Below are 12,203 nucleotides of genomic sequence, written 5' to 3'. Positions count from 1 at the left end.
GGTCACAGCTTAGAAAATTCTGAGTTCAATTAAACTCACTTTACCCAAAACCACTGCATTGCAAATGCCCTTCTCATGTTTCCAACCAGGATAATGGAGACCTAAGGGCTGCATATACAGGAAAAATGAGATTTGAGATATTTCATATTTCAGTCTCAATAAAGAAGGCTTACTCGGCCTCAGAGTGCCCAGTTGCAAGAGTCTGGACCTGAGGGAGTCACAGAAGCGATAAACATATAAGGGGAGAAGGGACCAGGGGAAAAGGTGGAGATGATTACAACAGAAGTGGCTGGTGAGAAAACAGCCAGGTGTTTTCACATTTTATTCACTACAGTAGAGACCCTTGAGCTGCCTCATTCCCACCCCCTCCCTCCCCCCTCCACAGGGTCAGGCCTTCCCAGGAGCCCCTGCCTTGGCTGCCTGGGCCCGCTGGAACTCCTGCTGCAGCTGAGCCAGGGTCTCCCTCTGTTGCTCTGACTGGCGCTCCAGTTCCCGGAGTTGGGATTCGTATCGCTTACTGAGGAAGACAGAACACCAAAAACGGTGAGGTCTTAATGAGACTTACTGCTGAGGATGCTGAAGGCAGGAAGGAGATTGGTGGGGAACGTGAGATCCAAGGGAGGGAGGAGAAGAGGGGTTAAAAGGAAAGCGGCTGGAGGAACTGGGTGGTGGTGGTGGTGGGAACAGCTCTGGAAGCTACTCTACAAGGCTTTCTCAACACGTCTTCCACCGTGGCATGTCTGTCAGAAGGTGCTGGAACAAAGACTCACATTTCAGCTGTGATGTAGTCCAGCCTTTTCCCCACTGTGGCTCGAGCCTCTCCCAGCTCCTGTTTGACCAGCACGGGACCCAGAAGTTTAAAGACCACGTTGGATCCATCCAGCAGGGCCAGTTCCTGATGGAGGGGCAGGACATCTGTGATCAGAAACATTGCCAGGACAAGTTCCCTCCTCGCCCCACAAATCCTGTGCTCTCACCTCCTTCACGATATTATTTTCTGTTAGTTGTGCTTCTAGTTTCTGCCTCCCTGACATGGACTTACTCAAGTCTGGCGGGTGGGAGGGAAGACTTGATTAAAGACATCAGATATGCCACCCAATCCCTACCGTCCTGGTGAGAAATGGAGCGACAAGGACGGGAACACCATGGAGGTGGGGAAGGGGCACGGGTGGGATGGAGAGGGGCAGGACGCATCTTGTAAGGCTTCGGGTAGTGAGAGAACCGGGACAACCCCGTTCCCCTACCCTTCTGTAGCTGTTGATATTTCTCCACTTCTCCCTGTAGCTTCTTCTGGATCAGCTCAGCCATGGCGAGGACGAAACTCCGCGGGAAGAGGGAGAGGGGCGCTGGGTTGCACACTCTGGAAGGTACCCGAGCTCCCCTTTCCGGCCTGCGGAAATGACAGCCCTCTTGAGAAGCAGCCCCTCGGGGCACCGCAGTCTCCCCCCGTCCGAGATATCGACTCCACCCCTGCTCTAGGCGGCAGCGGGGGAAAAGAGACCCCAGAGCCCTCAACCGAACGCCTGCTCTATCTACTCACGTTCTTCTTTCAGTGTTGGTGAACCCGGAAGTAAACAGAGAATGCTGGGAAGAGACGGCGCCGGAAGCTCTCGTCTGACGCATGCCGGGAACTGTAGTTCTCACTTGTTAGACGAGTGGCGTTTTTCTAAAAGGCTGGACTCGGAACGTTCTAGGCAACATGCGGAAACGAAGCTGGAAAAAGGAACTGCACAGTCAACTTGAGTCCTGGCTCCGGACCACCTCTCTTTCATTACTCAAGCATAAACTGCCTCACGGGGGCGGGGCCAAGGTCTGCCCCCCACCTCACTGGAGAGAGCGCCCTCACCCAAGATGGCGCCTCGAGGGCTTCGAACCTGGGGCGGAGCTGATTGGATGAGGGCCGGAAGACTTCCGGGAGTTTTCAATCCGACTGTGGGACAGCTGAGAGGAGTTTGCACGTGTGTCGCGGTTCGGGTGGGCTTGATGGAGACAGCCCCCAAGCCTGGCAGTGATGTCCCGCCCAAGAAGGACAGACTTCAGGCCAAGAGAAAGGTAGAGACCTCCTTGGGTTGAAAGGAAAGTTTTTGGCTGAGGGGTTGGAGGGGCGGGGAGGAGGCAGCGGAATATCAGGGGTCCTGATCTGCCAGCAGAAACCTCGGCGATACTGGGAGGAAGAGACCGCTCCGACAGCTGCCGGAGCCTCTCCGGGTCCCCCTCGTAAACAGAAGAAGAATCGAGAGGCCCGCCCTCAGAAGCCAAAGAACGCTCCCATCCAAAAGAAGTCTCGGTTCCCCAAGAAGCCCCAGGTCCCAAAGAAATCCCAAGAATGGAGGAGTCCAGGCCCTCAGCGGAGCTTGTCTGGGGTGAGCCTGGGACCTTATACGGTGGCGAGGCAAGTCTCCTCGTGCTTTGAGGGTACGAGAGTTGGGATCAACCCGAGCCTGTTTACTAATTGCCCCATTCCTGTCCCAGGCCCAGGACCCGTTTGCAGGCCCCGCCCCTGTCCCTGTGGAGGTAGTTCGAAAGTTCCGTCGCATCGACAAATCCAAAAAGGTGAGAACCGGTCGGAGAGTGGGGAGGAGTTGCAGGCAGGGAGTGTCTGGGTGAGCTGGATGGAGGCGCGGTCAGGTGGCTCTCCTGTAACCCCCATACTCGCCCATTCCTCTCCCACCAATGATTGTAGCTGCCCCGTTCCAAGTCCAAAGCCCAAAGCCGGCTTGATGCTGCTGAAGCTGAGGAAGAGGAAATAAGCGTCAAAGCTGCTCGTTCTGAGCTGCTGCTGGCTGAGGAACCTGGGTAAGTGGACCGTAATGTGGGCCTCCCCAGCTCCTGGTTTATGAGGCTCTCATTTCTCACTTTTATGTTGATACACTGACTTCACATCGGAAAGCTGAATGCAACCCTGACATTCACTGGCAGGTTTCTGGAAGGTGAGGATGGGGAGGACACAGCAAGGATACGCCAGGCTGACATCGCAGAGGCTGTGGATATTGCAAGTGCAGCCAAGGTGAGCCTGAGGGTGTAAAAGGATCCAGCGGGCTGACTGGGGTGCAGAGCAGGATGGAAGTGGGGCTAGAAGAAAATATTACTGAAGGGACCCAATTTTTTTCTTTCTTTTTTTCTCCGCTATTCCCTTTTCCAGCACTTTGACTTGAACTTGAGGCAGTTTGGACCCTACAGGCTGAATTACTCTCGAACAGGGAGGTAAGGTTGACTTCCAGTGATTTGAACTAGGGTGTGGTTGAGTCTCCTTCATTGCTGCAGCCTTGCCCACCCCTGACGCGTTGTGTGCATGTTTGGGTGTGTATATACCTATGTGTACATACATGAGCGTACATTTGGGCTGTTGATGTGGGAGACTCTTGTGACCTGCTCGCGTGTGAGGGTGAGCGTGGAGGGAAGCTGGTGAGGGCAGACCTCAGAGGCAGGGTGCTCCCTGTACTGACACCCTGCCTGTCCTCCACCTCCAACAGGCACCTGGCTTTGGGAGGGCGACGGGGTCATGTGGCCGCCCTCGACTGGGTGACAAAGAAGCTTATGTGCGAGATCAACGTCATGGAGGCGGTGCGGGACATCCGGTCCGTGGGCTCTGGTGGTGGTGGTGGTGATGGCGGCGGCGGTGGGTGGTGAGACAGCCCATCCCCGACTGAGTGACTGCCAGTGACTCTCTGTCACCCCCACCACTCCTGCTCCTCCTAGGTTTCTGCACTCAGAGGCACTGCTTGCTGTTGCTCAGAACCGTTGGCTTCACATTTACGACAACCAGGGCATCGAGCTCCATTGCGTCCGCCGCTGTGACCGCATCACCCGGCTTGAGTTCCTGCCCTTCCACTTCCTCCTGGCCACGGCTGTGAGTGGCTGTGGAGCACAGGGCCGGGGTGGCAGCCCCCCATGAAGACTGATCCTCCCCTGGGACCCAGTAGAGGGAGCCCAGTGGGCAGCTGGGACTCATCCTTTCTCTCTCAGTCAGAGACAGGGTTTCTGACCTACTTGGACGTGTCAGTGGGCAAGATCGTGGCAGCTCTGAACGCCCGGGCTGGACGGCTCGACGTCATGACCCAGAACCCTTACAATGCCATCGTCCACCTCGGACACAGCAACGGTCGGTCCTTGGCTGAATCTTGATCGTCCTCCTGACCTGCTGTTCTAGATTTGTACTTAACAAGTCCCCGAAACTCAAACTGCCCCTTTACTTTCCTCTCGTGTTACCTCTTGGCCTCCAGTCCCCTCTTTCCCCAGTTTAGTTGCCTCAGCGCCCTCTTAGTAACTTGAGCTCTTCTCTGATATCCAGGGACTGTGTCTTTATGGAGCCCTGCAGTGAAGGAACCGCTGGCAAAGATTCTGTGTCACCGCGGTGGGGTGCGGGCCGTGGCAGTCGATCCTACAGGCACGTAAGTCACTTGTTTGGTGTGAGGTGCTGGGGGGCGTGGCCACAGTGGGTCAGAAAGAACTAGAAGGCAGTGTACCTCTAGAGCACAGACTCTGTAGCTAAGCTGCTTCGGCTTAAATTCTGGTGACCGCTGACCAGCCATGCTGGTGACCTCAGTGACCATACACTTTCCTCACCCTGAGAGGGGGGACATGAGTGTCCAACTCAGGAGTCAGAAAACCTTTTCTTTTTTTTTTTTTTTTTTTTTTTTTTTTACCATTTCTTGGGCCGCTCTCTCGGCATATGGAGGTTCCCAGGCTAGGGGTCAAATCGGAGCTGTAGCTGCCGGCCTAGTCCAGAGCCACAAAACACAGGATCCGAGCTGGGTCTCTCGACCTACACCACAGCTCACGGCAACACCGGATCCTTAACCCACTGAGCAAGGCCAGGGATCGAACCTGCAACCTCATGGTTCCTAGTCAGATTCGTTAACCACTGCACCACAACGGGAACTCCAGAAAACCTTTTCAGTAAAGAGCTGCATGGTAAGAATTTCAGGCTTTGTAGGCAGCGGGGCATCCTTGAGCATTTTATGTAGGTGCTTAAATAAGAAGAGGAAACAGAGCATCGTGAGTTTTTAAGCAGTGTTTTTTTTAAGAAATTGAACGCTATTTTTGTAATATTGGTCTACTATTGGGAAGAATCGGATTCGCGTTTTTAAGACTAGTATTTTGTTCACTTGAGGTTCAGAGTTAGTGTTCTGAATCTTCACACTCAATTGGAAATGTTTAGATGCTGATCTGTGGAGAGATTTTGTGTGTTTCATCTTTGTAAATACCTTTTCACACAGATAGATGATGACATGGGGGTGCTATCGAGAGATAGGTGTTGTCACCGAGACTGCATGGCGCAGGGCACAGTGCAAAGAGATAAGATGCCTTTGGTGTGTCTACCATGTACTGTGCCGTTTCAGAGCAATAAGCAGCCGCAGGATAAGTAACTTCATGAATGTGGCTGCTAATGAGTTCACTGAAACTTTATTTGTGGCCCCTTCGATTTGAGTTTCAAATCATTTGCACATCTTGAAATATATGTCTTTTGATTTTTTTCCCCCTCAGCTACTCAACATTAAAAACCATTCTGTACATGGAAGTTCCCTTTGTGGCTCACTGTTAACGATCCTGACTAGGATCTATGAGGTTTCAAGTTCGATCCCTGGCCTCACTCAGTGGGTTAAGGATCTGGTGTTGCCGTGAGCTGTGGTGTAGGTCACAGACTTGGCTTGGATCCTGTGTTGCTGTGGCTGTGCTGTAGGCCGGCAGCTGTAGCTCTGATTCAGCCCCTAGCCTGGGAACTTCCATATGCCAAGGGTGTGGCGCTAAAAAGCCAAAGGAAAAAAAAAAAGGACATTGCCTACAGCTGTGGGCCGTACAGAAATAGGTGGTGGGCTGGCTTTGTTGGCTTACGGGTCTTAGTTTGCCAGGCCTGGGCTCAGCTCCTAAAACCGATGCATGTGTTAAGGCATCTCGGGTTCAGTGTGATGTCTGGTGGGTAGGGAGCCCCATGTTTCACCATCACCCTCAATACGATGGTTCTCTTCAGGTCTGGCCGGTGATGGGAGGGTTGGGGTGGAGGGTCTGCTTTGAACTTCTGCTCTTCCTGGGAGAGTGTTTGCATTTTCATGGTTGTTGCTATTTCTGTGTATCTGGACCCTCTGGATGATTTGCTCCCCCCCACCCCCCACCCCCTGAATTTCTAGTGTTTCTAATCCATTCATTGTCTGTCAGGCATTTGTCAGGCACCTCTGCGGGTAGGCTCTGTGCTGAGGTTCTGGGGGCATCAGGATGAACCTGCCCCGGGGCCTCTGCAGTTCCGTTTTGTTTACACGCTCAGGTGGCTGTAGTTTTTGGGAACGAGGGGCTGGGTGAAGCACTCAGCTTCTACTCATTTGTCGGTACCACCCAGATCTCCCTTGTCCCCTGGTGGATGGCTTGCCCTAAGGCCGTTTCTTGGGCCACCTGCACTGTTGCCCAGGTCCCAAATTTGACACCTCCGGCCTGGTGATCTTGAGCTACTGGTTACAGAGGTAGGAGCACCGTGAGTGCTCCTTGGGCACCCCAGCTCTATCCTGCTTTGGTGGCCTCACTTTGTGACTGCCCAGGGCCCTTCAGGGTCTTGACTGCTTTCCCGTCCAGGGCTCCTCCAAGCTCTGTTTCTTTCTTTCTTTTTTTTTTTTTTTTTTTTTTTTTTTTTTATGCTTTTTAGGGCGGCACCCATAGCATATGGAGGTTCCCAGTCTAGGGGTTGAATTGGAGCTGCAGCTGCCAGCCTACATACACCATAGTCACAGCAATGTGGGATGTGAGCCACATCTGTGACTTACACCATGGGTCATGGCAACACCCACTGAGCGAGGCCAGGGATCCAACCTGTGTCCTCATGGATACTAGTCAAGTTTGTTGCTGCTGAGCCACGATGGGAACTCCCAAGTTCTCTTTCTCGCCATACTCACTGGCTTGGTTCTTCCTGGCGCTGGATGCTGGGTGCTGTGGGCAGGATGCTCTTTTCCACACTTCTCGCCTCCTTGTACACTACAGCTCAGGAGCCTCCTACTTTAAATATCTCCTTTTTTTTTTCCCCTTAATTTTTACTTTTTAATTTTTTGGCCACACCTGAGGCACATGGAAGTTCCCAGGCCAAGGACTGAATTCGAGCCACAACTGCAGCAACTCTAGATCCTTTAACTCACTGTGCTGGACCGGGGATTGAACCTGCATGTTCTGCAGTGACCTGAGCTGCTGCAGTCAAATTCTCAACCCACTGTGCCACAGTGGGAACTTTAAATATCAGTGTTCCAGTCGTTTTAAAGCAAATCAGGAAGCCTCTGGGTGCCAGACCCCTTGGCCCTCGGGGTTGTATCTTTGTGGACACGTGGTTTAGTCCTGCCCTTTCTACTCCATGTCTGTGCCACTCTGGCTCTAGGGGGTGGGAGGCCTGTCCTGAGCTTTCTGCCTCTATGGGCCACTGCACTGGGTCAGCTCCTCCTGTGCCTGGGGCTTAGGCAGTTTGTCCAGAGGTTTGGTCACCAGCCTGACGCTGAGAGGCTCTGGTCTTTGATCTGAGGCCCACCCCTGCATATCTCTGGTCCTCCTCAGGCCTGCCCCACAGACCACGGGGCTCTGGAGATGAGACTTACGTCCTCTGGAAGCTTTCTGGAAGCTTCCATCAGGACTGGATTGGATTTTCAAAGCTGAACTGTTTCTTGTGAGTCTGGCCTATGCTAGTGTGGCCTGGGTGCCTGGCTGGCACTGGGTTGGCATCTGCACAGGAGATCCCAAAGGTGGGCACGTGGGGTGAGGAGCTGGTGTGTGGCCTTGAGTTGTTGGTTCAGTGGAAGGGGTGGCCCTGTACTCCCAGGAGCCCTCAGTAGCTCCTGATTGGCGCTCTGGCCATTCACGCTAGCAGAATTGGGCCCTGGCTGTCTGGTCAGGAGACGCGTCCAGTGGGGCCTCTGTTCACCCTGTCACCAGCTGAGGCTGCTCAGAGGGACTCTTCAGGGCCTCCCGCAGGTGCACAAGCCAAGGCTAGAACAAGTCCTTGGCTCCTGAAAAAACAGAACCACTTGTCTGCCTGGTCCCTTTCAGCCTCTCTCTCTGAGGGGCCACTTAATCATCAATAGAAACTCCAGTCAGAGAGTAAATGACTTTTGACTCCTTGGGGGGTGGTCACCAGCTCACCTTCCGTCCTCCTAGGGCCACTAGTGCATCACTCCCTCGCTCTTTAAGGCTTTCTAAGGCTATGCAGTTGTCACTGTGTGGCGTGTACCTGTTAGCAGTGTTGGGGACTAATAGTCTCTGGTCTGACTTTGAAGAGCCCCTGCAGTTTGTCTGCTCCTGACCCTGTTTCCCCCCCCATCTGGTCCACAGATCCCTGTCTCTTTGTCTGCATGCTCTGATGTTATTTCATTGGTACCTTCTGTATGTTTCTTTTGCTTCCTTGAGAATTACCTAGAATGGCTTAAATCTGGTTTTCCCACGAAGCCCTCCCTGACCACTGTGGTCAGTCCTTGCCTTCGCTGACCGCTGGTGTGCAGGTCTATGGGGACCCCATGGCTCAGTGCAGGCTGTCCTGGGTGTTCTCCCTGTCACTCTCGTGTCCTAAGACCCAGGTCTGACCTGAATTATAGCTCTACTGCTCACTCCGATTTCCTTTCTCAGCTTCGGTTTCCTCAGTGAAATAGTTCCACTGTGTGCTGCCTGGCTGTGAGGAGGCCTGTGGTGCATGGGGTGTGACGGTGGTGGCTACTGTCACCATTGGTCCTCAACAGAGGGCTCGATGCCTGGACTTGGCCATGCGCTTGCCCAGAAAGCTTCTGCAACCCATCAATTGCTCTCCTCCCCCAGGCACATGGCTACCTCTGGCCTGGACCACCAGCTGAAGATCTTTGACTTGCGGGGAACGTTCCAGCCCCTGAGTGCACGGACCCTGCCCCAGGGGGCGGGGCATCTGGCCTTCTCCCAGCGTGGGCTGCTGGCTGCAGGACTGGGCGATGTGGTCAACGTGTGGGCAGGGCCGGGTGGGGCTGGTGCCCCCTGCCTGGAGCGGCCCTACCTCACCCACCGGCTCACTGGCCACGTGCACGGCCTGCAGTTCTGCCCCTTTGAGGATGTGCTCGGGGTGGGACACAGCGGGGGCGTCACCAGCATGCTGGCCCCTGGTAAGTGGCAGGGGCGGGCGTGCAGGGGGGTGAACGCTGGGCAGAACAGGAGCTGGTCAGTTATGGCTTCTCCCTCCCTCCTTCCCTCCAGGGGCTGCTGAGCCCAACTTTGATGGGCTGGAGAGTAATCCTTACCGGAGCCGCAAGCAGCGCCAGGAGTGGGAGGTGAAGGCCCTGCTGGAGAAGGTGAGGACTGTGCTCTGGGTGGGGGTCTGCAGTGTGGGGCTCAGCAGCCTCCCAGATTCCCACCTCCTCACCCTTTGCTGTCCCTCTGACACGTCCAGGTGCCAGCAGAGCTCATCTGCCTGGACCCCCGAGCCCTCGCAGAGGTAGATGTGGTCTCCTTGGAGCAGGAGAAGAAGGAACGGATCGAGAGGCTGGTATGGAGCAGGGCCTGGGCCTTCCTCACACCCACCTCCTGTCCCCACTGCGTCCCCACCAGTATAGCTCTGAGGGCAGGTGCTGCCATGGTCCCCTGCTTTGGAGCCTGTTACAGGTTTCACTCCTGTCCCCTCCCTCAGGGCTATGATCCCGAGGCCAAGGCTCCCTTCCAGCCAAAGCCAAAGCAGAAGGGCCGCAGCTCCACAGCAAGTCTAGTGAAGAGGAAGAAGAAGGTCATGGATGAAGAACACAGGGTAAACGAGCACTGGGTCACGGTGGCATCCTGCAGGCCAGGCCCTCCCTCTGTGGGTTTGGCTTCCGGCCCACCCCTTGCACCTCGCCCCTTTCTCCTTCCCCAGGACAAAGTCCGGCAGAGCCTTAAACAGCAGCAGCAGCAGAAGCAAGAGAAGGCCAAGCCCACAGGGGCCCGGCCATCTGCCCTGGACCGATTTGTGCGCTGAGCCCCGCTCCAAGGTGGCCTGAGAACAATGTTCTCCCACCAGTGGGGAATGACCTGTTCCCTGGAACGCGCAGAGAGCATTGAGCCCTTCCCCATTGGGCCGGGGGTTGGAGGGGTGAGGGGGGTGGCCAGCTGGCTCTGGGTGGATGGGTATTAAAGAGGAAGGAGGGTTTTGCATCTTGTGTCTGGATCATCCTGTGGACCCATTCCCCCCGTGCTGGCATGGGCTACTCTCGGATCAGGGCTGGGGGGTGGGGGTGGGGTCTTGCTGGCTTCCTCTGCACCCGCCCCACGTTTTGCCACCTCTGTGGCCTTAGTCTGCTCCTTAGGGCTGTCCTCTATGAAGAGGCTGACTTCCCTTTCTCCCATCCCGAGGTGTCCTTCCCATCCAGTGGGGACTGGCGACTTCTGGGCTCCCCAGGTGTGTGTTCTGGGACTCCTGGTGAGGACCACATTGTACTTGGAGAGGAAGAGAGACAAGTTTATTGAGGGGCTCGTACCTGGCTCCTGCTTTGTTTAGAGAGAACAACCCAATCTGCCCTGTCTCCTGTATCTCTGCCTTCAGTGACCAAGCATCTGGTATGGGAGAGACTGACCAGCTGCAGCCGCCAGGGAGGGAAAAGGTGGGGAGGGGGCTGCTGACAGGACCCTGTGCCCCTGGCACTCAGCTGTGAAGCCAGGCTATGACCCGACACCGGAGGATGCCCAGCACTCCCTGCAGCCAGGAGCAGAAGGGTACAGTTCTTCGGCCATCAGAGCCACCCACCAGCTCCCAGGCCTCCTGCATCTCCCTGGGGTCCAACCTATGGGAGGTCAGCAGGAACCTCCCGTAGCAGCACCGGTCCAGGGGGTAGTGGGTGGCGCCAGCCAGCCTGACACAGTGGGTGGGGGTGAGGCCTCCTCGTCGGGCACTTACCCCCACAAAGACATCCTCCAGTGGCAGAGGGGGTGCTCTGCTGGCCACTTTCAGGATGAGCTCCACAGCAGATGCTGACAGCAGGTATCCCGTTCCTGAGGCGTAAGGGGGGAAGGGGCCCCAGGCGGGAGGCCACTGCTCCTCTGCTATCTGGTGCCTGCCTCCTGGCGTCCTAGAAGGGTGCACCCGCCAGTGCACCCGGCCCAAGTACAAGAGAGGCACCGGCTGGCTCCCCGAGGTGGGGCTTCCTTCCCCACCCTCCTCATCACCAACCTTAGCCTTTCTCTGGGGCTCCTGCTCCCATTGCTCCCAATGGCCCCCTCGCCGGACCAGCTCTGATACCAGCTCTGGGACATTGACAAACACGTCGTCGTCAGTCTTGAGAATGTAGCGGGCCATGGGGCAGTGTTTGTCAGCCCAGTTCAGCCCGCTGAGGGTCTTGAGGGTGAGATTGCGATAGGAGTCCTGGAAGGCCGCCTGCACGATATCCCCATGGGCAGCTGACTCCCTGGCCAGGTCGTTCTCTCTGGAGCCTCCGCTAGGCTCTCCCAGCAGAAAGAGAGTCTGCACCCTGAGCCCCCGGGCCTCGCGCAGCCGGCCCCACGAGGCCCGAATGGCATTCCTCTGGTTCAGGTTGTCCGGGGCTGTGCAAACCAGGATTAGCAGGAACGGAGGAACGCCGGGCCCGCCACACGCCTCCTCGTTGGGGATCAAGAGGCGAGGCAAGGCCAGGGGCGGCCCAGGAGAGGCCGGGGCTGGGAGCAGGGAGGCCAGCGAGAGACTCAGCAGCTCCTCCCCGAGGCCTGAGGGTCCAAATAGAGTCCAGATAATCACCAACAGCAGGGCGGCGAGGAGCAGGCGCCGGGAGAGGCTTAGGCGCATGGTGGGCGACGGTCGTTGGTGAGCTGGAGGGGAAGAAGGGAGGTTGGTCAGGTCGGCTCCGGGACACTAGCCTGCCGAACCCGCCACGACCCGCACGAGGTGAGCTGGGAGCTCGGCGCCGGCAAGTTACCTGGTCAGCCCCGGCCCCGCCCCTCGCTGGGTGGGCGGGGCCTGCAGGTCCCGGCGTCCGGGGTGAAGCTCTCGCCCCCTCGGAAGGCAGAACCTGAACGGAGGGCGCGGCGTTCTCGCCGAGACGCGGCAGGAGTGGGTTCGGGGCCGCGGGACGATCCGCAGCGACCTCCTCCCAAACACGGAACTACTCTTCCGGGTCACCGAAAGCAACATTCCCGCCTCCCGACTTCCGGTCCCGACGGCTTGGGCGGTAAAGATCCGCAGCCGCTCGCTTTGTCCGGGCTGGCCTGGCCTGGCCGCCTACACAGCATGCCAGCCCCAGCCCCGTAAGGGTTCCCCTCAAGGC

The 12,203-nt window shown here is 56.5% G+C and overlaps 3 protein-coding genes across 6 annotated transcripts; 1 reads left to right on the top strand and 2 right to left on the bottom strand.

The window, feature by feature from the left end:
• PFDN6 (prefoldin subunit 6) lies at positions 275-1,663 on the bottom strand. Of its 3 annotated transcripts, none has more exons than XM_005665881.3 (5): positions 1,541-1,663; positions 1,245-1,390; positions 978-1,048; positions 771-895; positions 275-517 (listed from the first exon to the last, which is right to left on the bottom strand). In XM_005665881.3, exons 1-5 carry the CDS (start codon positions 1,621-1,623, stop codon positions 388-390), a joined length of 555 nt encoding a protein of 184 aa, XP_005665938.1. In that variant the 5' UTR covers positions 1,624-1,663; the 3' UTR covers positions 275-387. The 3 variants fall into 3 exon arrangements, with proteins under 3 accessions (XP_005665938.1, NP_001172108.1, NP_001172109.1); NM_001185179.1 differs by having other exon boundaries at positions 287-517; positions 1,541-1,553; NM_001185180.1 differs by lacking the exon at positions 1,541-1,663 and having other exon boundaries at positions 287-517; positions 1,245-1,533.
• WDR46 (WD repeat domain 46) lies at positions 1,665-10,104 on the top strand. Of its 2 annotated transcripts, none has more exons than XM_001927613.6 (15): positions 1,665-2,052; positions 2,151-2,363; positions 2,473-2,553; positions 2,684-2,796; positions 2,920-3,007; positions 3,143-3,204; positions 3,474-3,578; positions 3,700-3,850; positions 3,967-4,102; positions 4,292-4,391; positions 8,773-9,086; positions 9,178-9,272; positions 9,371-9,466; positions 9,608-9,721; positions 9,827-10,104. In XM_001927613.6, exons 1-15 carry the CDS (start codon positions 1,852-1,854, stop codon positions 9,926-9,928), a joined length of 1,971 nt encoding a protein of 656 aa, XP_001927648.4. In that variant the 5' UTR covers positions 1,665-1,851; the 3' UTR covers positions 9,929-10,104. The 2 variants fall into 2 exon arrangements, with proteins under 2 accessions (XP_001927648.4, XP_005665939.1); XM_005665882.3 differs by having other exon boundaries at positions 2,148-2,363.
• Positions 10,385-12,183, bottom strand: B3GALT4 (beta-1,3-galactosyltransferase 4). The gene is made up of 2 exons (XM_001927568.5): positions 11,856-12,183; positions 10,385-11,748 (listed from the first exon to the last, which is right to left on the bottom strand). The coding sequence occupies exon 2, from the start codon at positions 11,723-11,725 to the stop codon at positions 10,592-10,594; it is 1,134 nt and encodes a 377-aa protein (XP_001927603.1). The 5' UTR covers positions 11,726-11,748; positions 11,856-12,183; the 3' UTR covers positions 10,385-10,591.

Source organism: Sus scrofa, chromosome 7, assembly GCF_000003025.6.
Source record: "Sus scrofa isolate TJ Tabasco breed Duroc chromosome 7, Sscrofa11.1, whole genome shotgun sequence".
Classification (NCBI taxonomy): domain Eukaryota; kingdom Metazoa; phylum Chordata; class Mammalia; order Artiodactyla; family Suidae; genus Sus; species Sus scrofa.
The sequence above is the reverse complement of the archived record's forward strand: the minus strand, read 5'-3'. Positions and strand labels throughout refer to the sequence as shown.

Excerpts from the sequence above, each read along its gene's own strand:
- PFDN6 (XM_005665881.3), bottom strand. The coding sequence starts at position 1,623 with ATGCGTCAGACGAGAGCTTCCGGCGCCGTCTCTTCCCAGCATTCTCTG. Across the intron at positions 1,391-1,540 it reads ACCAACACTGAAAGAAGAAC|GCCGGAAAGGGGAGCTCGGG; the intron begins GTGAGTAGATAG and ends TCATTTCCGCAG. Across the intron at positions 896-977 it reads AAAATAATATCGTGAAGGAG|GAACTGGCCCTGCTGGATGG; the intron begins GTGAGAGCACAG and ends CCCCTCCATCAG.
- WDR46 (XM_005665882.3), top strand. The coding sequence starts at position 1,852 with ATGGCGCCTCGAGGGCTTCGAACCTGGGGCGGAGCTGATTGGATGAGG. Across the intron at positions 3,579-3,699 it reads GAGGCGGTGCGGGACATCCG|GTTTCTGCACTCAGAGGCAC; the intron begins GTCCGTGGGCTC and ends TGCTCCTCCTAG. Across the intron at positions 4,103-4,291 it reads CCACCTCGGACACAGCAACG|GGACTGTGTCTTTATGGAGC; the intron begins GTCGGTCCTTGG and ends TCTGATATCCAG.
- B3GALT4 (XM_001927568.5), bottom strand. The coding sequence starts at position 11,725 with ATGCGCCTAAGCCTCTCCCGGCGCCTGCTCCTCGCCGCCCTGCTGTTG.